Source organism: Opisthocomus hoazin, chromosome 18, assembly GCF_030867145.1.
Source record: "Opisthocomus hoazin isolate bOpiHoa1 chromosome 18, bOpiHoa1.hap1, whole genome shotgun sequence".
Taxonomy (NCBI): domain Eukaryota; kingdom Metazoa; phylum Chordata; class Aves; order Opisthocomiformes; family Opisthocomidae; genus Opisthocomus; species Opisthocomus hoazin.
This window is the reverse complement of record NC_134431.1, coordinates 15635503-15661281: the sequence shown is the minus strand read 5'-3', so window position 1 is coordinate 15661281 and position 25779 is coordinate 15635503. Positions and strand designations below refer to the sequence as shown.

The 25779-nt window shown below is 44.9% G+C and overlaps 1 protein-coding gene across 1 annotated transcript in view; it reads right to left on the bottom strand.

Moving 5' to 3' along the window:
- The window catches only part of CDH4 (cadherin 4), a 461186-nt gene that overhangs the window by 18792 nt on the left and 416615 nt on the right, over nucleotides 1–25779 (bottom strand). Inside the window, exons 8-9 of the mRNA XM_075438458.1 lie at nucleotides 24911–25048; nucleotides 5112–5297 (exon numbers count right to left, since the gene is read on the bottom strand). Coding sequence (XP_075294573.1) covers nucleotides 5112–5297; nucleotides 24911–25048 — 324 coding nt within the window. The remainder of the gene's footprint in view (nucleotides 1–5111; nucleotides 5298–24910; nucleotides 25049–25779) is intronic.

Sequence of the window (25779 nt, the reverse complement as noted above, 5' to 3'; positions counted from 1 at the left end):
AGTATTTGGAGGGTCAAATAGCTAAAAAAACCCCACAAAGTAAAAACTGCGAATAGCAGGGAGGATTTGCCCTGTGTTCCATTCCAATGGTTTCCAAAAAAGAAGCTGCCTGTGTTGCTTGAGCATTGAATGAACAAATCCACCAAGGGCTGCTCTAAACGCAACAGGCAGAGCCTGCTATGAGGGACTGGACGGGTACTCAGCAGTGCTACTAGCACTTAAAGCTGCTGACTAAGCAAGTAGGACGGTCTATGCGGACTCGTGAGCCTGAAGTACTCTTCATTTTTCCTCTTAAGTGAGTTACAAGCAAAGGTGGAGCTGCAAGGAACAACGCCTGGTCCAGTCGATCTGGCGGTCCCTCCAGTGGGACCTCTCATCCTCCTGCAAGATGCCTCGCCATCTCCTGCCACTGCCTGCACGCTCCTACAGATGCATTTTGCTGTTGGGTGGCCACAGATCTCTTTACAACACGTACCTAAAGATGATGTGTCTTAGGAGCCAGAAGGAGTGAAAAGCCTTTGGTGGCACAACTGACTGAACCGCAGTATAATAATAATTTCTAAACCATCCCCCTAATTATTATGAGGGAAGTTGCTAATCATCTGCCAGGGAGGCTTGAGTTATGCAGGATCACACCTCTGCTTGTTAAAAAATGCTTTGCTGTAATTTATGAATTTAGAAGCGTAACCATTCTCCCTAATACCTTCTCCAGCGCTGAGTCTGCAAAGCGCACTCTCAGGGTGTAAAACGCCACGGTTACATTGACTTCAGTAGAGCTGTACTGATTTACATCAGCAAGATGTGGCTTCCACTTTCTGTTTAAAACCCAGTACTGTCAAGGGAGAAATCAAATCATAGGAGGCTACATGAGAGAAACAAATTTCAGGGGCAAAAGGTAAAACAGTGGAATCTCTATTCAATTGAAGTGCAAATGTTCCTATTGCTAAACGGTTTCCTGACAGGCAGGGCCAACACTTAATAAATAAAAGGAAGCATAAAGATTCCCAGTACACCCACCAGCACTGACTCACGGACTCATACCGCATTCAGAAAAGACACGTGGTAAAAGTTCCCATTTAAACACCATTCAAGGCCTTGAAACAATTTGACTAATGCATTTCCTCAATTTCTTTCACACTCCTCTAATTTACATTCCGCCAGACCTCTTTTTTTTTTTTTAATTTTTTCGTGCTGGTCTGTTTTCTAACCTTGCCCACAGCCAGTCCGCACCTCCCTCCCTGCAGGGGCTCAGACGGAGCCGGGGGGGTGATCTGAGCAGCTCCAGGGGGACCTGATGCGGGGAACCATGGGCTCCCTGCGCGACGATGCACAGGACGCGCTGGCCACACACATATCTGCTAGGAAGTGGCCTGGTGCAAGGGAGTGGTTTTTTTTCCTCAAAAAATGTAGAGCTGCCCAGTCAGCTTCTTTATCTCTCTTCTGGGAGCAACAAAACCAGGGCTGCAGAAAAGCAGTGCTGGGAGTGGGGCTGGACCAGGGTCACCCAGTAACGTCCACCCCACAGACTGTCCCGGATGCATCAGGGCCCAGCGCTGGCGCACGGTGGCACAGTGTCCACCGCGCTTCCATCTGTCCATCTGCATTCCATTTCACATATTTTGTTGGAAAAAGGTAAAAATCAAGAGCTTGTGTCTTCACAGCAGTGTTTGTGCTATTGCCCCTGGTGGGACAGGAGCCCCTCGCAGCCAGACACAGTCCAGCCCTGAGCAGAACTTCTTTCACCCCATAATAAGCAATTTCTGCAAGGACAGTTCATACTTCGGCTCCCTAAAACTGCCTTCCTCTGAGGATAATGATGCACAGAGCACACAGTATTCTTCACACTGCACTAGCTCCTTCCGTCTTCACGCATCTCACTGAAAATACTGCATATTCATCAGGCCAACAGCAGGATCAAAAGCCCAAGGACCTGCTACACTGCTACATCCGGGACAAGGAGGTGCTGGACTGTCACCTCCTGGGACACGTCCAAGAAGCACACAACACAAAATTAAAAAGCAGCCCCTTTGCAGATACCCTTGTTGGATGTTCAGTGTCTGATTTGGCTCAAATGGCTCTGAAACATCCCCCTGGAGATGCTGCACATCCTCCTTCCTCACGAGCGTCTCCGACCTGGATGCAGCAGAGTGAAGCTGAGGGCTTGTCACGTGTCCTCCTTCTCTCAAGGTACTTTTAACTGAAGTGAACAAATTTGCCTTATGTTATTGTTGAGGCAAATAATAACTGAAGCTTCAGAAGCATCTTCATCATAAATTCACAGCTCTGATCCATGCAGAGTTTATAATAACATTTTACTTAGCTGGCTGCCACAGGGCAGCCACTGCTGCTCTTGGAGATTGTCTCTGGACTCCGTGGTGTCTCATCGTGTAGGAAGTTTCTTTCTCCCCTTGATCAAGGCTTTCTTTGAAGATTAGGGTCTTGTATGGTTATGGAAATAGTTTGGAGAGGCATGAAAAGAAAAAGGAAATGTTACACTTGTGGTGACTGGACTGGAGCTGCAGACGGGGTTTTGCTGAGAGAGGCTGCAAAATGGCCCCCATGAGCATCATCTGAACTCCAAAGGGCTTCTTGGTTTGGAAGCATTTCTGATCCTCTGCTTCTGGCCCCGCAAACTGCTGGTGAAGGGATGGGATTCTTCACAGAACGCCTTTCTCTGCGCCGTTTCTGTGACTGCCATAGCCTAGACGCAGACGCAGCAGTGGGGAGTTATGTATAAGTGACTTCAAAGAGCTACATGAAAATCCAGCCATGCAGGGTCTGTAAATAAAAGGTTCATTACTTGACTTAATTTTTTACCTTTGTTTTCAGCCTACTCCAGGGATCAAACCAGCAAGAGACTGCTTCCACATGATGAAGAACAAGCTCTGACCGGCCACCCAGTCTGACGTGCATACATTTTCCCCCAGCCTTTAAGCATATTCACTTATTAACAGAGAACAAAATATTTCAAAGAAGGAGGTGGAATCCTAAGAGTCTTCCCTTCTTCACCATGAAAATTTAATCACAAGCAATTTCACTCATTCTCCTTGCTGAAAATACACCAAAAAGCCTCCCAGCTTGATAAGGGCAAGAAACTCTGGGTGCCCGGAGGACCAGGTGAGGTTATATCGTGCAGACATTCAATGCAATGTCAAGCTTTGAGCTCAGCTTGACAAGACAGGATTTTCATGTGGTTCTTTGCATTGTGATCACTGTGGGTTCCACAGCAGTGGAAAGTCAACACCAGCATCAATGGTGTCTTGACAAATCTGCCCTGCTTTTTGCCTGCAAGTTCAGTTATAAGGGATGGCTCATTATGCAGAAGTCCTCGTGCAGCAGTGACGATCATGCAAACCCCCTGTTGTTCACTCTGATGCGCCTTTAAACTACAGTTGTGACACTTTACTAGATTAAGGGGTCCTCCCCTGCTTTCACTGAAAACATTGACATTTCAATTTCAGATGGCCTGCTGATGCCAATGGAAGTTAAACTGTTGGGTTTTACTTTGTTGAATGCTTTTTGTTTGAGCAGAAAATATATCCATATGGATATGTGTGTACTTACATACATACATGCAACCATATACACACGTGTGCAGAACTACTGCTACGCTTGAAGAAGTTTTGTAACGTTGCACCAGATAAGGCTGTCAACCATCATTACAGAGCAATAAATAAAAGGACCCTGTTGAAATATCATCTAGCAGGTAAGATGATGTCTACATTAGAGTTTCAGCAAAGTGGCATCTGCAAACACACACAGGGCCTAAGGGTCAGAGAACAGGACAAGCTCACAAGCTCACACGTTCCTACCAGCGTAACCTCATTGGCATTTCACTGATGTCATTTTTCCTAATAGCCAAACTGCTAAGTATTAAGAATGACTGCAACTGCTTAGTTACAAGGGAGCGGGGCTCTTTTTTTCAACACAAAGCTATCCTTAAATCACTTTGCTCTCTAAATGTTAGTGTTGCAACCTAAGTTGTTGATTAGAACTCTTTGCTAGAGACGGCCACACTTAACAAAAGATGCAGGCTTTGTCCATCACAGCACGTATTATCCTTTCCAGGTACAGTGCACGGTGCGTGTTGTGCAAGCTATGGATCACAGGAGCCTGCTTGTGATGCCTTCACTTTTTTTGTAGTCAAAGGGAGCATCCATAAGCATCTTATCTTGGAAAAGCTTCTGTGAATGCTGAAGGATCCGGTTACGTTCCAAGTGTGTGTCGTGACTGCAGAAGCATTCACTGCCTGGGCTGCTGGCCTCAGCAACCAAACGAGAAGTGAATCCTCAAACGAAGATAAAGTCATGTTCTTTGGAGGCAAGGAGGGAAACAGAATTTGGTACTTGCTGCAGATACCTTGAGTGTTCCATCACTGAAGGCGATGGAGGAAAGAAGGGACCGTGGATATTTACAGTCTTCTTTCTCAGAGTCTTTGGACAAGATCCTCTGCTGATCTAACCCAGGGGGTGGCTTTCACTTGAGTGGACCTATTCCGAGCCGAGGATCTGGCCCACACTGTGTGTTTATTGCTTCGTACTAGGTAAAGGAACAGTTCTCCAACTTTTTTCTGCCAAGCAACTCAAGCAGAGGAAAATCTCTCCTTTCCTTCTGGTACCAGTAAAGTCAGTCCTCCTGAAACCTCTCCTGCACTCTCTGCTTTCACAGACGATCACCTGACTGATCCCCTGCTGTGCGATGTTCACCCCTGCTTCACAGCCAAAGGGAGTTTTCTGGCTCAAAAAGGAGACCGTGCAGCCTCTACCCCAACCCGCCGGGCAGGGCGGCACCGCCCAGGCACCATTCCCTCTTACAGTGCTCAAAAAGCTTAGGAGGAGCAGGATGCAGAGGTCAGGCTCGGATGCTGGGAGGTACCTTCAGCATCTGAGAGTTTATGAGAGTTTAAGGCGGGCTGGGCTGAGTTCAGAAACCCAGAACCAGTGTAAAAGTACTTAGCACTTCTGCACGGAGAAAGATGGGAAACAACAGGTTCGAGCACTTGTATTCCTAGGTAGAGAAGGCACGAAACAACTGCAGGTTTCTGTCTTCTGGCAATCCCTTAGCTAGCTGAAAGGGTGACAAGTATGGACGTGCTTTGGCTTTCCCCTTACCTTCACAACGGTTACCATGCCTTCGTTGGTGACGGGGTCTGTCCGGATGGTGAAATGGCCGGCGGGGTCTCCGCTGATAATGCGGTAGATGGCATTCCAGTTGGGGGAGTGAGGCTGGTCCCGGTCCATCACTGTCAGATTTGCCACCACAACCTCCACTCTGTTCTCAGGAACTTCACCTGAATACTGCAAATAAAAGACAGGAGCAGTCACGGTGGGAGCCTTCTCCTGGTCCTCACGAAAACCCTCCTCTCCCCTACATCAGCACACCGACTGGGAAATCAGGCCTGTTAAGAGGACCATGGGGTTGTACGTTATGAGCCACACAGACCTTCCTCACTTCTGGTTTTCCTATTTTTTTCTTTGAATATTTTTCCAACCCTTTCAAGGTCTAGTCTCACCTCTCAGCCCGAAGGCGAACAAACCCACTATCACACAGACACTGTCCGAGCTTCAGCAAATGCTCGAAGTAAATGAACCAAAAATGTTCCTGATGTTCTTGTTCAGTTACAGCAATCAGAGAGTTAAATGTCACCAGCAGGTAAAAATGGCAGACTACAATGTGCATTTTTAGGACTATGTCCCTTTAATCTGAGGTATTTTGCCTTGCTCAGATTTCAGTGATTTTATTGCTTCTTCAGTGATTTTATTTCATTTTCTTTCTTTCTTGCCCTTGATTTGATTTTGTCGCATTATTTAAAGTGTTTCTTGTGATTCTGCCATAGCCTTTCCTGGTGCTTAATTCTCTCATTTAGCACTGATTTTCATGGAGCATGTCCAGTTCAGGCATATCGTGACGCATTAGCTGCATTCTTTTCCGCTTTCCAGTCCCTGATTTATCACATGACTGATCAGGGATCCTGGCCTGTGAATACTTACAGGGTTTGGGGCTCAAAGCTGCCAGTAAGACGCGTTCCCAAATTTTCAACTGTCCTCATCTCTCAGCATCGCCTATTAGCAGCACTTGCAAATCAACACTCTGATTGACATATGGCAAATTAAACACGGGGGAAACAATGGGAGCGGCTGGCTCCGAGTCTGCAAGTGAATTCCTGGCCCCAAACTGCAGGCGCAGAGCACTTCTGAAAACCTGGCCTTTGGTGTGCACAAATGCCAGGCTATGTAAATGATAATAAATCATTCCTTTGTTAGCACAAGAATCCCTTTCCACTCCCAACCTACGTCCATCCATTGGAGTCTTTCAGTTATGTGCTCTTATATTTAGTATATATGCTTCCACCACAGACAGCAAAAATATTCAATATCTGCCTTACATTAATGTAAATTTAAATTTGCCCTTTAGTGGTATCCTGAATGGCATTTTGCCCTCTGCTCTGTTATGCACCTGTCCTAAACAAGTTTTCATTAGTGAATGCAGACAGCATCTCTTTCCAGCCGTGCTGAGTGGTGGGGAAGAACAGTGGGAAGCTGCGGGATAATTCTAATTCCAGTACAGGCTACAGCTCTTCTTTCTTCTTTTATTTCCCATGATTTCAGTCATTCTTTACCCGTTCTCTTGCCCAATTTGGAACCTCCACGGCACACAGCTTAAGCAGGGGAAATACCATATGGAAATATCTCAAAAGCCTCTTGAAAAATCCATTAGATTATGTCATATGTACATTCCTATTATCAACCTTGTCTAAAATTCGCTCCAAAGAAGTGGAGGAGATTAGTTAAGCAGGATCGTCTCTTACTAAATCCATGCTAGACATCACCCATTACACTGAATTAACGTTGTATGGCATGCCAGCAATGACAAGCTGACGAGCCCGCAGACCCTTTCAGGAGGTAGCTGCACTGCTAACATCAAGGTATCGTACAGCGATTTCAAAGGAGTTAAGCGCTTTGTGCAACCACCTTAAATCTTTGACCGTGAACCAAGTCTGTTACTACCAGGCTTATGCCTTGCAGAACCAAACAGAACTAACTGATCAAGAGCAAGCCATCAGCTGCATTCAAGACATCTAAGAGGACCAGTCCTACAGGCTGCTGAACGCCTTTAGCAGATCATAACCCAGGCACGGCCACTGAGTTTGGGTTACACGGAAAAATCCCACACAATCGCCCACAGATTTTACAGCAGCTTTGGTAAAAGCCATCACAACATCTGTTTTCAGCTGTAGCGATAAAGTTTACTACAAGACATACTTTAAAAATATGAGGTATACTTATAAATACACATCTCAGGATAAAGCCTGCTGGAAGATCGCAACAGTCTATGAAGCTTTTCCATTTGGGTAAAACCCACAATGCTCGGCATAGACCGAGCGATCCAGGAGCTCATCCAGTTGTTGATACCTGTGAGGTGTAGTTAGGGGATGATCAGTCCTATGTTGCACTGAGGGTGGATATTGTCTACTACGCTTATACAGCTGAATATTTTCCTGATGAGAACAGAGTACCTTCACTGGAATCAAAGGAGCCATCCAAAGCTACTCAGGTTAAGCTGCACCATGAACAACAGAGGAACTTTCATCAGCAACAGAGCAGCAGCTACCGGAATCCAAAACGCAGCCTGTCTTTCCTCCTTCTAACACTCCCCCACGATCATTACTGTAAGTAAATGCTGTAACGTGTATTGTCCACAATTGTCTTTACCTTTAATAAAATTAAGTAATGACATTAAATTACATCTGCTCAAGGAAGGATGGCAGCTCAAAGCTACCCACACTTTAATGTCATTCCCTCCCCGTCCTGGAGTAATTTAGGATAATGAACAATGCCATCTTTCACTGTGCTGCTCTGCAGCATTCCCCGTGCTGTAAGTTTTCTTTCATACCATTACAATTGATTTTCAAATAAAGAGAAGCGTATCTATTCAAACAAGGTAAAGCAATGGGCAACAGAGGAGCTGCTGGAGTAAACACAAGATTGATAAAGCAGTGCTTGACCTATACTTGTAGCATTTACTCATATTCCCCTGTAATTCATTTAGCTTCACTTTCAATTGTTGCATTTGAAGCCTTTAATTTCCAGAGCGCTTTTTTAAAGACCATTCACAAGGATTTCTATGGCCGATTGTTACACACTCCGCTTCCCTTCTCAGATAAGAATTTGTCCTGAACCTGGCATGTTCTTAAATCCTTAAATTCTCCAGGGTCTTTTTTCTTTCCCTCCCATAAAAGCCTGTGCTGACAAAGTCCTTGTCTCATTCCTCTGGAGCTGAGCTGTCTGAAGTCATGTCTTGCTGAAAAGGTAATAATTCATTCTGATTTCCAGGTTGCATCAGATTATACTAAAACTGGACAATCCCAGAGTTTGTCTTCCATCTCACTCGATACCTGACAGCATACAAACACGCAGACAAATATCAGTCCAGAGGAGAAAGGGATTGATGTGGGGGGACAAATGATGAATTCACACGCTGAATTTGTGCAATAAATCCGGAGTCTGGGCAGTGAAGCCACGCACAGCAGAGTAAAACCAATTAGCTGACTGCAGCCACTCCTAGGGAGGTGTGGAATTGAGATGGATGAACACAAAGATAATTATTCAGGCTTCCTGCTAAAGGGATTTCCATTTTTCCAACGTTTTTACTCTTTTCTAGATGGTTTTGCTCAAAAGCTGTGAAAATAAAAACTTGTTCACATGAATGTCTGCAGGAAAGATTTTTGTGTTGTCTCCAAGACTTGCTAACGATGACGCCACGTTTGTTACAGGCAGCAGGAGTTTATGAGGGCTGAATTGCCTAGAGAAATAGTGTTTTATGACCTACAGCCATGGATTAACGCAGAAGAATAAGGGCATCTCAGTCCTCTTATTAGACTCTGAGCCCTTCCCCTGACAGCTACGACTGCTGCAAAGTGCTGCATCTTCTCTCCAGGTCCCCTAGGTCAAGAGAAGCTGAAATGAGAGCGAGTGAGTGCATGGGTGTGGGTGGCGGGGGGTGTCCCATCCCTCACCGCTTTCTGCCGCCGGGCCGCCCCGTCAGGCAGCGAGCCCTGGGTACGAGGCGACGCGCAGCCGGGGCACCCAGCACACAGAGGGCTGCGTTTCACCTCCGCCGGAGCAGATACCAACCCACAGCTCCTCCACGCTTAAGGGCACACTCCCGACCAAGTGCTGGCACGCGAGCCAACTGTTTAGCTTTTCCGCACGGTATTTGACAAAGACGCTTGAATAGCAGGCAAATTAATAAACAACTGCAGTCTGGTTGCAGCAATCTGTGTAAAATGGAATAAAAAAAGGCAAAAATCTCCTAATAAATCATTAATTGTGATGTGCCTGCCCAGCTGCAGCGCGGAAACAAGCAAATGTCATCCTAATTGATTGCTTCTTATTCCATCTTTATAGGCCTGCATTTTTTATTGTGAGGGTTGAATAAACCCAGAGGTGTAAAAAACCTCGAGATTGTACTCTGTGGATCTGCCAACTTGATATTTAGATCAATAATCCTCTTTTTTCTCCCCCTACTCCTACCACCGGTAATTTAGCTTTTCTTCCTAGCAGCCTAATTGCTGTTTTCTTAAGCCTTACTATCAATTCTCTGACCTTTAATTTCCAATATTGTTGGCTGTACAGATGACTGTACTAGGTCTGCAAGTTATCCTACCCCCTCTACGCTGTACGGGCCAGACTTGGCTATCAGCTTCTGTGACAAACAGGGACCTCCAGGTTTCTCACTCCACCGCTGCCGCTGCGTAGCACAGATCGCAGCCTTCCTCGAATCTCCACAAAGTCTCCATAAAGCCAACTGTATTTTGTGTGCAAATCAGATTTTGAGATGCTCATTCCTTAATCACATTCTATTAAAGAACTACTCGCTCTGGCGTGGTCTCAAATGATGATCATCGAAGTACCGATGTCCTCACGTTTTTCTGGGGCAGCCCATGGCACCGCTGCTCTGCCTTGCGCCAGCCAGCAACCCCTCCATAAGCCTCTCCACGGTTGGTTTTTCAGGCTCATGCCCACAACACCCCTGCACTGCAGCGTCCCTGCTTCAACTTCACGTTCTCTTGGATCTACTCCACAGTCCATCCACGTACGCATATCACGCTCCAGACTAGTTATATGCCATGTGGCAAATGCTTCCCAAAACATTATCTATAAAGCCCAACGCACTCTTGCCAGCTCGCAGTTTTGCTCCGCTGGTACGGGGCCCAGCTGTCACGGTGCTCATTCAGAAACGAATTGCTCGGGCTGCAGGCACCAGCTCGTCGCGGTCGGGCAGGAGTCAGCCTTGCCCAGCCGAGCGGAGCGAAGCGCGTGACAATTAGCTCACCAACTTTTAAAGGATGCTTGGGAAGTTCTGCCTCTATCTTCAGCGGCCTGGGCTATTAAAATGCCTCACCTGCCTGCAAAGGAGCTCTCACAGCTCTACGCGTGGTGTGGTGGAGCGAGACCATCCGCTTGTTTATGGGGAGTTTCTACACGGAACGATGAGCAACGTTCAGCGCAGTCTCAATGTGCTGGTTTCACTTCTCCTGGATGAGTTCGAAAAACAAAAGCAAGCCCCAAGCTCCTACATTTCCAAAGCTGACCTGATGCAGACAACATCCACTGTGCTCCTGCAGCTCACGGCAGCCACTGGCTTTACGCTTTGTCTTTACTGGTATTATTTTTTCAAAATCTCAAGTAATGACTAAATTACAAGATTTACTCTTTGAATATGAAGACAAAACAGAACAGGGGAGAAGAAAGCAATACCTTTTCATTCAGAATCAGCAGCAGAAAACCCTCTCATTTCAGTCTCTCTGGTGTGAGGAAGGAACGTGCAGGTCTCGCTTTCACCTTGGTTCAATGACTCTCAGCGTACTTGCCAAGAGTTCAGAGACAAGAGCACGTAACAGTAAAAGGATATTAAGAAAAGAAGAAGTTTGCATGTCTGACAATGAGCACTAATTTTTTTCATTATCAGATGTTACATTCTTGTGACAGTATGAAAAGATGCCACAGAAATGATGACACAAGACACTATTCTGCTGCAAGATAACCATTTCCAGATAAATATATCTTCTGAAACGAGGTTTGAAGTTTGCATAGAAATTTAGATATTTTATAAAAATGCATTACAACACAAAGAAGCTTTTTACCACGTTCATATGAAAGGTTTAAAAAGAGATTAAAATTATGTCCTTGGAAAGGCATATAACCTTGTCAAGGAAAAAAAATTCTGCATTAACCCGGTGTAGGAAAGTTGTACTTTATCTGTATTTCAAAGGCTAAAAAGAACCACTTTAATCAACCTACTTGACTTTGGGGACTTGCACATCTCACTGAAACTCATGAAATCTGGCATAGTGTGGTTTCCAGAACACAAAAGCCTTTAATCTGTAACCCGGCACTCTTGTACGTTCAAATCCTGATACTATCTCCTTGTTACGAAGAAAAATTCTGAATTTATCCAGAATAGGATCTCATCTTGTCTAAATGATGTAGTCTTTGCAACAGTGACCTTTAACAATGGTTATACTCAACAATAAAAGATTTTATCTCAGAAGCCAGTGGAAACAGCGTATGTTAAAACTCCGATCTGATAGCACAGCCTTTTATTTTCCAGTTTTAGACAAGAATCCTTTGAACATTTCATTTGCTCTCCTGTCTGACATACCTTTGTTTCTTGCCTACAGAACGAACAGCGGGAAAAGGTAGCTGATACCTTTCTACAGACTATTTGATTGTCAGGTGTAATTAGTAATGCTATCTTTTAAATAGAGACACAGATTTTAGAACAGCTAGAACTGCCTACAAAGCCTCGCTCTTAAAAAAAAAGGAATTTATATACATACATTTATCTAACAAAACATTTTTGTACAGGTACATCGTTGCCTTACAGCGGTTGACAGCCCTGTGCTTCCCTTCAGCCGCAGAACTAAAGGCTAAGTGACTTGCCCATGCCCCACAAGCAGTTGCAGAACTGGGGCTGAGGCCGTGTCCTGTCCAGCTGCCTGAGTTGGGGCAGGAGCCCGAGAACATCATTAATTGATGTGTTACTTGATAAATCCATTAGGCCAGCCTGGATTAGTCTATCGATCTCCCCAGTGCATTGCCGTGTAGCCCTGCGATCCCTGTTGAGCTACGAAGACGGACAAGCTCCTGGACGGGAAGGCTGGCAGGGAGCCGTGCGCTGGGGATGAGCTGGACCACTGGCACGGCTCGTCCCCAGGCTCTGCGCTGGCTGGGCTGCGGCTGAGGAACCTGAGCAGGCTTCTACGGCTGGGGAAAAACAGGCCAGAAGAACAACCCATAGCAAAGCTCCACTGCCTCGAAGGCCAACAGGGGTTCGATACGCTGACCTTCCTGAATTGCCAAAGCAGTGCTGGCGTCCGGCGTCTCAGCCAGCACGGCAGGAGGAAAGCTCTCCAACGGGCAGACTGTCGCTCGCCCGTACTCTCTACAATAGCCACCTTCCTTAAAAGAGGGTGAAATGAATTCACTTGTTGGAACATCAAGCCTCAAATTTCTTTTCTTTCTTCAAAGTGCAAAGTAGCAAATAACTGTGCTGTTTTGAACAAAACTTTGACATCACATTTTTCCTGTTTACATTTAAACTGGAGTAACAAAAATTGTATGACAGAGTTCAGTCCCTAAGCGAGCAAAACCCACTCCACAGGTCTGACTCTGTGTTTCTTCGTGAGATGTAGAGCAGAGGATGTTTCAACTCAGGCACCCGCAATAAAGTTTCATAAAGAAGGGCCTTAAGCTGATAAGTCTGGTTTAGGATTTTCTTATTAACTGCCCACTCCTCATAATGAGTTTTTAATTTAATTTTTTCAGATTTTAAGGCACATAAAAGCTGCTCATGTGCCTTTGGGATCTGAAGACGGATATTTGGGAAAGGGAGAGTTTTAGGAGTATTGAAGCTGAATTATTTATGCATACTATAATCCCAGTATTGAGATTTTTAACAAGTTCCCTGCATAGCACAGCTCCGCCACTCTGCCTGCTGACTCCAGCTCAACCCTCCTCTGTGCTGCAATTGAAATCTCTGTTGTTTCCAGATTAGTCTCAGAATTAGCAGCCAGGTGGATTTATTTTTTTTTTATGACTAGGTTTGAACACTACAATCAGGTGCTGGAAAACCCCCGAGGTCTGGTCATAAACAGGGTTCCTGACTGGACAGAGCATCCTTGTGGGAGCAAGGCACTGAAACGTGCTTTATCATAAAAGGGATGCTACTGTGGTTTAAAGACACGATCTTCTGAGCTGGTGCCATGATGGCCTATTTTTTTATGTCCTTATTGCTGCATAAAATGTAACGGCGATGCTGGTCAGTGGGGTGAGAGCTTCCACCCCCGGGGAGATGTGCGTGCCCCCCCCCACTCCCTGCACTGAGGTTTCAGGGAGCCAGGCGCGGGGTGACGCGTCCCTGCGTTGCAGGGGTTGCCGAAGCAAGCAGGGGAAACCGGCCCTTCCGAGGGAGTCCTAAAACCAGGCAATACAGAAAAATGCCCGCCCGCCTGCCTACCGTAACTCAGAGCAGAGAACAAAGACTAAATTAACAGCTGCGCAATTCATCAGCCTTGCCACGAGCAAGAGGCTTCTCGCTGAAATGCCGTTTACAACAGGAACGTCAAAGCACACGTAGCAGAGAAGAGAAACGCAGTGAGGAATGGGAGGATACTGGGTCAAAGAAAAGAGGGAGACACTATATATTTGTAAATTTAGGAAGGAAAATGCTTTCACTTACTGTCTGTTTTTTTCTGGCAATTAAAACACGTTATTACCCTACGCTGAACAGTTTGAAAAACTCTGCCACGCTCAAAAAACCTACGTGAAACCAACCTTGTAACCGTCTTCTCTGATTTTAACTCTGGCTGTTCTCTGTGTTCTGACCCTTTCTTCTACAATTGGGAAGTGTGAAGACATCCTGGACAGTTAGCAATATTTGATAAGAGAAAACTCACAGCAGTACCAAATCCTTTGCTAAATCTTCTTCTCCCCCTCCCAGGATGTCACTAAAGATTTCGTAAGTGAAATGTGCTTAATGAAATTCCAGATATATATCCTCTTAAAATGACATCCCTCGGAAGCAACTGTTTGTAAGGCAACGGAATATTGAAGAATTAAAAACCTGCCGACCCAAGGAAGTTCGCCAAATTCAGAAGGGGATTTATTTCAGTGCCTTGCAATAGTGGAGTTACAAAATGTATTTAAATTTCTCAGCCTCACATCAGTGCCTGAGATGCTATGTACTTCTAAGATAATGAAATAATCCACTACAAACGGGTATTTGCCTGGGACATCTGGCAGATGTGGAGACGTACCTGCCAGGGCTGTGTGGACATCCTGCCTAACCAGCGACCTCCGGGATGGGGCTGGGTGCCTACACTTGGGCAACTGAACTGTGCCCTCCAAGGCCAGGTCTGGGCTCAGGAGGAGAAATAGGATATCTAACATGTATCCAAACGCAGAAAGAGGTGCAAAATCTAGACAAAAAAAATCGTTCAAATTTGAACGAAACGCTACAGACAGATGAATTTTAGAAAACAAATGCTGGTGCAGGTACATATGCGAGATATGGGAGCATTAACGTCTGACTTCTCCTTGAAATTTTAGCCTGGCTGACCCACCAGAGATTATGGGAATGGTGTCTAATCCACACACACGGATCAGGTGGTGGAGACCAAGGTGATTTCCATCACAGCCCATCACGTAGTGGGAAGGGTATTTCTCTGCAGATGTCTCCTTTGGCTACAGCAATTCTGTAGGTGACACCTGGCCATGTCACACCCCGTCACACACACGCATTCAGCCACCTCCTTCTCACTGGACAGTTCCTCCACAGCACTACAGAAAGCACGGTGTGGGGATGTGGTCTGCAGCTTCTCCCTCCAGATCTCATGCACATCAAGGAGGGGAGAAGGAGGAGAGCAGTCAATGAGACATCGCACCAGGAGATGCAGCTCTGCCAGATGCTGCAAATGAAACGGCTCACGACAAATGTGTAGACACTTCAGGACATGGTTTAGCAGGCATGGCGGGGATGGACTGATGGTTGGACTTGATGATTTTAGAGGTCTTTTCCAACCTTAACGATTCCATGATTCTATGAAATGGGTTACAGCAATGGCTGATGGGTGCTGTCCTACCGCACGGGTTGGGGGTGGTCTTGCCAGTGTACAGTTATCATCTGTGTTTTGGTAATATTAACCTGACCGCATAAAACAGCACGCTACAAAACGTCAAAATAAAGTATTACGTCTCACTACGATGCTGACGACGGAAGCGCCCGTGCTGCTCAAACCCCGTTACCGACAGCTACCCACAAGCAGTGCCAAGCAAGGAGCGCAGTGCGCTGTACCTCACAAGCGGGCACATACGCAGGAGCTACACAGGCACGGAGCTGTGCTGTAACTCCTGGACCGTAACCACGTTACGGGTTGAGAAGGCGAACGCGAGCATCGTCGCTGGCTCTGCCTCCTGTGCCGTGCTGTAGCTCTAATTGGCCGAGATTGCACTCTCTAGCATCGAGAGAGGAGGTTATATTATTCTTGATTTTACACCAAGCAGTACATGTGTCCAATTTGAGAGAGACCAATATAGCATTTTTTTATATTCCCTTTTTTTTTTCAGTGACAGAAAATTGAAATCTGTAATGAAACTATCGTTACCATTTTTTAAATCACTGGTCTTTGGCAATTTTAAACTCCGAGGTCTGAAAAATTCATTACTCCCAACTTCCATCAAGGGTGTTCCTGAAACCAAAATTACTTAATCAACTCAATTTAGCTTCTTGTGTAGACCTAATTCAGAAAAACTTTATCTTCTTGAATTGTTATTGCAATTAATTCCCCCCCCCCATTCTTTTTCTGCAGCAGACGACATTTCAGTAATTAGATATTTTATAAAAATGAGTTATTCATTCAGGGTAGCTTCACTTTTATATTTGATTAATCATATTACCACTGAGGTCTGGGTTTTGTCTCCAAGGGAAGTTTAATGACCTCATTTTAATCCTTCTTTTAACCACCAGGCAGGTATCAATGAAGAGAAATAAAATTATCTTCTTTCTTTTTCTTTCCTTTTCTGTTTTTGCAATCTCAAGATTACATTTGATGTTTTTTCTGTGTGACTGACCCATTTATGAGGAGGAATCTAGCTGATTCCAATTAGGTTCAGGACAGAACTGGGCTAAACTGAGCCTTGAACTGTGCCTTAATAACTAATGCTCAGTGTAATGGAGAGGAACCAGAACTGTTTCACCAAATGGCAGCTGGTTTAAAGCACTGTAAATGATTAATTTGGCGATAATTTGAAAATGAATGTACTGAAAGGAAATAAACAAAACAAAAGCCACTGTAAATTTAGGTTTTGATTAATGGGGTCTATTAGTAAAACACTTCTATCAAGGAGACCACATTTTTTTTATATCATTGCATATATATAAACACACAATGTAATGGAGTAATTCACATAAACCACAATTTATTTGTGAGTAGACACTTGGAGATTACTGATGACTGTTCGCCTTCTATCAGCATCTATCTATGCTTTGAATCTAGGTATATGCGTATCTGTATCTGTGTATTTGAACATATACATCTTTGTATCTATGTATCCATCTTGCAGACTACAATAAGCAGTCTCGAAGGTATTTCATTCTTTCTGTCATATGCTACACTGGTGTAAAGACTTAACAGATATCACAGAAGGGGCTGATGCTCTTTTCATTAAGACATGGGGAATTATTGTTTTCTCATAAGCCGAGAAACATCTTTCATTTTAGATGAAAGAGGTGATAAAGTAAAGAGAAAAAGTTGAGTATCCACAGGAGAGTATGAAGCGTGTCTTGTTTTCCATAGCACCGCATTGCAAGGGCCTCCAGGCAGAGAAAGATGCTGCGCCTGGGCAGAGCGGAACCGCTCACCAAACACCTGCCCCCTGAGCAGGGCATGCCACGCACTCCTTACCAGCATCTCAACCGCGCAGGCATCACAGCTCCTATGCTCTGCTGGACAGCCTTTGCAGTTAGGCCAGGATCCATACCCAACGAGGAGTCTGAGTCCAAACGCAGGTCAAGATGTAAATAATTTCTATTAAGACACAAATACGTTCCTCATCACGGCCAACCTACATGTCTGCAGCAGCAAAGCCCCTGGCATCAGTGTGGCGAGTCCTGGGCAAGGCTGAGGCAGAATGGGAAGGAAGAATATTATTTGTGGTTGTTCCCTCTCGGTTTGGTACCGCTGCCCCTTGACCCAGCATCCTCAGTCCAATTCATTACTCACGACAAAGGTTTTCATCAGGGCCTGCGACGCAGTGAGAGGCAGACAGCCCATTTCAATCTATAAACACTGAATTCTTACTTAGGAAAACTAAACTGATTTGTAGTTTTTAGACTTCGCCAACTATGTATTTAATTGAAACACACAGAGAATTAGGTAGATGCTCATGTACCCAAATGCTACCAGGCATGTTCGATTCACTTGAATATAATACTTCATTTCAGTTAGACGATGACAGCTCTACAACAGCTCGAGCTTTACTGCATTGTTCGGCTGAGCTTCGTTTTGATTGGGAAATTGCAAGCGAACACAGGCACCTGGGATTTTCCAGGAAAGCACAATTGATTTTTAACGATAAATCCTGTCTGCAGGACTGTACAGAACTCCTGGGTTTGTTTTCAGCTGTAAACCAGAGCAGTCCCGTAAATCTTCTCATCATGGTATTAGGTCTTTCCCCTTGCCAGCTCTGACCTACGCTGTTCACCTTAATTTCTGCCTCTTGTGACAACCGCCTCTAAATTATGCCACGGGCATAATTTTGATAATGTAAAAATACTGTAGCATTCAGGCTAATCTATATTCATATGCCACTGTAGACTTTCTGAATGGCACAGGTGTAACGATGGGGACCGTGAGATCTGAATGGGCAGCGACATGCACAGCTTTAGTCTATACGCTGGGAAATTCGGTACATGGTGCTCAGGATTCAAGCTCTTCATCTTTTCCAGATCTGGACATGCGCCCAGGTCCTGGGAGAGAGCTAGCTACCCACTTCCACTGGTTTTCCCTGGATCAGCTGTGGTAAGACCTCTCTTAGGACATCCCTTGGTAGGCATTCTGGTCCATTCTTCTGTCTGTGGGAAATCCCACTGAAATCCTGTTCCTGCTGGGCTCGCCCTTCACAGCATAAGATTAATTTGTAAAACATGAGCGTGCATGTGAAAGGGATTTCTCATCAAGCTCACATGTACTGCATGCTTCCGGCTACATCTGGCTATAAATGTGCTTAGGAAACCCCAAACTGCTGGCAGGCTGACTCGGTTTCCGATTTTGGTTTCCTGCCATCATTAAATACAATTTCTCCAGACGAGACCTATTTACATCGTTACATCGCAGTCACTTGCAAGTCAGTATCTTTCAGCCTGAAGGAAAAGCTGAGGGTTTACTTTGCTATTTGCTGTTTCTGAACTCACTGCTAAGAAGAGCTCAGCAAGAGTCAACTTGGGGGGGCTGGAGGCCAGGTGAAACATTCACCCCAAGCTTTACCACTTGCAAAAAAGTCACATTTTTACAGCTGCTCACGTCAGGTATTTCTGCAACTCTGGACAGTGTTGCTCTTGTATTTGTTGATGCACAGCTATATTTTGTCCTCAAACAGCATTAACGTGAGAACAAATGCACACAGAACAAGGAATATAATTATGGCTTATGCTTGTTTGTTTTTCCAGGATTTTGGCAAGTTCACAGAGCAGAAGGACTAAGGAAGCACGACACCATGGCTGTGAAAAAGGCAAATTTGATCCTAGGAAACATTAGTGCTCTTGTTCAAGCCACTGAAAAATCTCAGCTGGATTACTAGATGCAAATCTGGTCAAAAGCAAGAAATCTGAGCAGAGCCCGGTGCACAGCAGGGTTAGCAAGATAACCAGGGGAACAGACAGCTGCAACGTAAACTGGGGCTGGAGGAGCCTGGCTTGTTTAGCTTCAAAAAATGATGCACACCAATGTATCGGGGTGGAGACAGGAGAGAAAACGGGAAGGAAACATCAAAACGGGAGAAGGAAGAACTAATTCTGGTACAGGACAATGCTAGCATGGCAGCGATGCACTGAGAGCCTGCTTCCCTTTCAAGTTTCAAAGCTCTTTTCAGAGGGGGCTGATTAGCATTTCCCCCAGTACTCGGAGGAGCCAAAATATCTGCACAGACAAAGACCAGACATTTTTGGCAGCGCAGTGCCGAAAGCAAAAAGCCCTCATAACTTGGGTCTCTCCCCATGTCATTTTGCTCACGAAGTGCCGAGCTCTTCGCTCTGCAGATCCCACTGCTGCCTGATTCAGTCCAGTACGAGCCAGGTCACTAACTCCGTAGCCAGAGATGAGTCTGATCTGACACCATTAATTAAATAGCCCCATCAGAAAATGCCAAGAGCTGCTTTTTCCGATGGTCTTGCCACACGTACTTGCTCCGCCAGTGACTAGCCAAATCCACTTTATAACTAGATTATCCTCACCTAGCAACACATCCCCTTCTGCCAGAACACGAGCATCTCTCTACACGTGGTGTTGCTCTGCACCAGCCTTTCTGCTCTGAGCCCACAGCCAGCCTTGGCCCAGGCTGTCTTTCCCAGGCCAGCCAGAGCCACCACTGCTGGGTGCTGCAAGCTGGGGAGCACCCACCCATGCCCGATAGTCCAGCCCTAACCCAGGAGTCAGCCCCGAGACAGGCCAGTGAGGCAACACGGATGCAGTCCTAGAGCTGCCTCTTTAAAACATGCTCCACTGGATTCAGCCTCGGAAGAGGAGATTCTCGAAGCAATGCCAAAGGGTACATTTTAAAGTAGCTTTAAATAAGACCTCCTAAGGCTCAGGAGCTTAAAGAACTTGAATAGCGCAGTTTCTCGCCCCCCCTCCTTTTTTTTTTTTTAAAAAAAGAAGAGATTGATTGCCAAGCAGGTTTTCCCAAGAATCCACCAGCTCAACTAATCATGAGCACTTCAGCCCTGTGAAATAATATTTCCCTTACATGGGCTACTATAAAAACAAGTTCTGCACAGTAGGCAAATTTAAAATAACTTTTAATTAACATTTAAGACACAGAAGTCTGATCATGCAAATTCATCTGCGTCTGCTCTCTGCGCCTGATTGTTCCTGATTGAATACGATAAAAATAGACTTTGTATGAGTCAAGTGTAGGCATGGATTTCTTTAACTTCTCCTCCCCTCTGATTATGCATCTCCTTAGATAAAGTGGAAATCCTTGGACAGCTATTAATGGTATCATGGGCTAGACTGGAAAGGGCATCCTGCTTGACAGGAGTTAAAGATTTCACCAGAATTAAACACATTCTTTCCGCGAGTAAAAAAGATGCCTCCACCTTGCATAAAATCTCACCTGAGACGATCCAGCATTGCTCTGTCTCAGCTGACTTTTAATCTCTGAAATACCGACATTCGTTTCATTGCACGTCCCCTGTATCTGAGGTGAGCATCTGGCCAGAGGCTCAGCTACGGATCTATATTAATACGGGGAAAAAAGCAACTTGCCTGCACATAAGAGATAAATATTTGAAGGGAGGCAGAGGAATTTCCACATAATTAAGACATGTCAGAGGACATGACCCTGTTATGAGTAACAGGGACTCCGGATAACAGAGGGCACACTGATACCAGCACCTTTATCTTGTAACTGTTACGGAGCCAGTTTCCCAGTAAAACTACAATGTCTTTGTAACACAGTCCAGTTACAATTTCACTATTTACACCAGATGATGATTTGGCAGATGCAAAACCCACCAAAAATTCCAGGAGAGTGAACTAGCACAGCCAGTCACGCCCTAAGAACCATGGAAAACTTGGGCATGGGGGATTAAATTGCCTTTTTCTAAGGCATCCGACCCAGAGCCTGTGGGCACGGGCTGGTCAGGCATGCTGTGGAGGTGGCATTACCTCTGCTTATCCCAAATTCATCCCTCTGCTCTTCGACAGAGCCAAGAATTGCCTCTTTCCATTTATTTTTGCAAGCAACAATGTCACATGAAGAACACAGCACAAAGAGTGGGCTGAAGTCCCTCAGCTAGCCAGAAGAGCTTTTCCTGGGTCACGGTCCTGCACTAAATCATTAAAATAGCCCAAGAGAGCTGCCTGTGATGTTTATGGCGTTTCACAGGATGCTCCACTCTTCTGGCACAGATCTGATTGCTTCCCACTCCGGGGCAGTCTCTCATGAGACGTTTCCTCACCGTTAGCTGCTCTGTGATGCTTCTCAGCACGGCCAGATAGTATCGCAGATCGAGAAAACATTTGCCATCACAAAAAAACAGAGCTGGAAAGACTAGAGGAGGTCACCTCGTCCTTGCTGTGCCCCAGCGCCTCACAGTTTGATGCAGGTTGTCCAGGTCATGACTCTTGCTGATGGAGACTGGACTTGAAGTTAACAGCAGACTTTAGTTTCACATTGTTTTGTCTAGAGACTGCGATTTTTCCCCTCCATACAATTTCAGAATCCTTTGTATGAGCAGGTGGGGCTTCTTCTTCCCCTGCTACTGTGCAAGATCTTCTCCCAGCCTTTCAGGTGGTGTACCAAAGGGTATGAAAACCACACTGACCCACTTTCATGTAAGCGTGCGATCATTTTGGTATCAGAGTATCTTCAACTTGTACATTCAAGGATCTATCTGATTTTATTGCTCTTTTTCTGCTTCTCATCTAGCAGTACATTCTGATCACAGCCCATCTGTTATCTTGGATGTCCGTGAAGGCCATACCTCAGCAGGTCACCCACTCCTGTGGATGTGTGATTTGGGCTCTTGTATGCTTGTGTCTGAACTTCCGCATGGTCCGCGCACGCAGTCTCTTCGCCCCCCCTGCATGGCACACCCCACTACAGACGTGATCTGACTTTCTTGACCATTGCAGTGGCTGTTTTCTTCTCTCTTGTCCTGTTGTTACGTTTTACACAGTAACATTAATTCCTGCTGCTGAATACACGAGCTGTGACACCAGCATAGTGCAATGTCCTCCTGAGCTACATTCTTATCCAGAAACGATTAAGTCTAAAGCCACCCTGGCTGAATGACAGGTAATTTAGGAGCGCTACAGGGTGGGCCTTTGTATGTGTCTATCCTGAATACAGTTGCTTGAGTTCCTTTCGTCTGGCAGCTTTCCAAGAGCAAACCACAATTTCAGTTATTCAGCCTATTTTGTTTTTACAACAGCATCTCAATACACAAGTATTTAAAATAAAAATATACTGTATCTCTCCAAACAGCCCCCAGTCTTAAAAGAGACCATGGGCTTTCTTACTCTCTGAGGAGCTGTAGATTTCCTGGAAAGAGACTTTTACTATTTTTTAGAGGTGTTAAAATGCAGATCAGACTCTTTGAGGACAGCAACGAGATTCAGCTCAGGTTTAAAGGGACTGATCAGCCTGATGCTGTTATCTCTCAGTCAGGGAAAAACTGTATTACACTCCTTACCCACGTGAAATTCATCCTGGCTGTACCCTGGAGTATATCAAAGATATTTGTTCCCACAGAATCAGAAAATATTATTGTAAGACACCCTTGGTTCTCAAATCTTCACAAAGTCCCAAGTGTGACTGTGTGAAGCCCTTTGGCCCTTGGAAAACTCTTTCTTCAGTGATTGAAATAAGAGAAATAATGGTACACAGCAACCCTGCTTAGAGGAAGAGTAGCATTTTCTAATCCATTCAACACAAGCCTATGTGTATTTCTCTTGATGGCTTTTATCCCTTCTAGGTCTAACACACCCCGAGACATTAAATTCTCAGAATTCACCTGAAAGCAGATTTCCATTATCTCGCCTCCCACCAGATTCAGCTTTGGAAAGCGTTTTGGAAAGCCATTAAAACATAGCACATCTGGAGGGAGGCTGCCCTCCGGACGGCACTGATGCACACTCGTGCCGACCGCCGACACGGCTCACCCCGCTACCCAAAACCCTGGATTTGGAGACAAGGACCAGGCAACCCGGGGCATCCGGCCCAACCTGTGCTTAAATGACGTGGCCACTAGATGTCATTCCTTTTTCACTCAAAGGAAGGTTAAAGAAGTATTTACCTGGCAGAATAAGGTCCCCATGGCAGACACCAGCAAGCTGGGGCACACGTACTGCTGTCGTTAGAATTCCCCAAAACTCTGTATGACCGGCCACTACAAAATTTTCCAGAGAACAATCCCATGCTGGCAGGAGAAAGGACCACACGGCCCAAGACTTGTATCAGACATTTACGGCTCTTCACAACTGTACGTATCACACTTAAAGATATATTTAATGCCAGCTTTACAACACAAAGCCCGGTGTATTTGCTATGGCAGATACGAAGCCCATGTGCTGCTGTAAAACCCACCCCATGCTCTCTGGAGCAGCAGCGCAGGCTGCAGACTGAGGCCCAGATCTGAAAATGTGTTGGGTGCCCATTTTCCTCTGATTCCGGAGCAATTCAGTGCCTTCCCATTTTCTGAGAATCAAGGTCCAAGTCACTTGACCAGAGAACACTGGCACTGCTCAGGAGCCGAGCACATCACAACCACGAGCCCCGGTCGCAATGGCGATGGGAGGGAAGGACCCAGACCCACAGCCCGCACAGACCCGATCTGGACCCACGGTGGCATGAACTGGCCTCAGCGTGACACTTCCTTGAGTTCTGTTACATAGCTGTAGTTTGTAAGGGTATACTAAGAGGAATCTTTGGTACTAGATGACTAAATATTTGCATATCTTTTAAGATGGAATGAAAATTCAGAATAATATAAAAACATTCCTCAAAAGACGTTCAGTGTCTTGAGCACAATGCAGTTTGACCTTCTGTATTTTTGAAGATTTAGTATCAGTTCAGGATACATCATTTCCTGCTCCTTGTTGACCCTCATATGAACATTTAACAGGCTGCCCAGGGAAGCAGTGGAGTCACCATCCCCGGAGGTGTTCAAAAAACATGTAGATATAGCACTTCAGGACACTGTTTAGCAGGCAACGTGGTGTTGGGTTGATGGTTCGACTTGATGATCTTAGAGGTCTTTTCCAATCTTAATGAGTCTATGATTCCCATACAGACAGTGGACACACAATGATTTCTCATTTATTAGCGTGTAGACCTCTGTACTGCTCGGTGGTTTCTATTTTAGAAATTCTATTACCACACACATTTTGGATGTTCTACATCTATGCAATACGAAGGCTGGAAAGAACCAGAGCACATCATTTCACCTTCTGTCTCTTCATTTCTACCATAACCAGCTCTAATAATGTCATTTACAATCTCTTGATTTTTTTCCCCTTTTCCCCCAGTAACAGCAATGTGGAGCACGTGAGAACAGAATAGAGAAATACAGTACTAATATAAGAGAGATCTTTAGCTGATTAAAACCAGATGTACTGAAGAATGTCTACACGTTTACTGCCGGCACACACAAATACATCTGTTAGAGTGATCAGTGAAATACAGATTTTACCAGATACCTGTTACCATTTAGAGTATTTACTGCTTCCTTGAAATCGTATCCGAGCTACTAAAGCCGAAATATCTCTTACTGCTCAGGATTTCACTCATAAGTAATAACAACTCCGATACATCTACAGCCAATTGCTGTGAAACAACTGTATCCTCTTTGGTGCAATCAGACATAGTCTGTTTGCCACATTATTTCAGTTCCTTTAGCACCTCCGCAAAATTGGTCACCAAATAGTTTTGCTAGTTCATGAATCATTCTTCTTTTCTGTTTTCCTTTTTTCCTCCTTTTTCCCCCCCTGCACGTCTTTGTTCCACAGTTATCTATCAAGTTCCTCCTATCTGCCAAACCAGCTAAGAGAGACGACGGATATAAACATCCAGGAATTACAGACACGTCCCGCGTCCATGCATCCCCGCGCTGACGTAGCGACACTTACAGTGCTGGTAGTGAATTCGGGTGGGTTGTCATTCACATCTGTCACCGTAATGATCGCTGTTGCCGTGTTTGAGAGACCGTAGTTAAGATTTCCTTCCATATCTGTGGCTTGAACAATGACTACATACTGCTGAACTTTCTGGAAGAAAAAATAAAAGAATAGCAAAGATGAGAACCAACAATGCATCCTGTAAAATGCCTTGGTTTATTTTCCCGTATACAAATGCCATCTTCAGGCAGACTATGAGGCTAATTGCGTTCAACATGTTAGTAAAAAAAAATCAGATAATTATCTATTGTGTTTTTGAAGGGATTTTTGCATAGATTGGTGGCCATCACCTGCTTCACAGGAAAATAAAAATCTTATGGCAAAAGCCTTTGGTTGAAACAGACATTTTTGCTAATTTTTAAGCATTTTCAACATTAGCTTTCTGTCTTCTGAAAACCAGTAAAAATTTTGCTAATGTGTTTTCATTGAACACTTCACCAAGAACATTATACCCCCCAAATTGACAGCACCATTGCCTTGTGGCCCTCCAGCCTGTTCTGCTCACACAGTTTGATGCCCACAAAGCATTTTGATGCTCAAAATACCCTCCATGTTTCAATCCTTAACACAATCTTGGTAAATAAGGAAAATGTAAATCCAGTATGAAAAAAAAAAATATTCAGTGCAATAAAGAGAAGTTCAGCAGAACCGATTCAAATTCCTGAGCACCTCAAACAACACGGCTCTCAAAGAAAAAGCTTTACAGAGACAGCTATAAAAATCACACATTAAAGTTCCTCTAAAAGATGCTGCATGTCAGTGCAACTGGAAAATAAACCTGAATAAAATAGGTGAGGGCATCTGATCTTGCATGTGTGTAC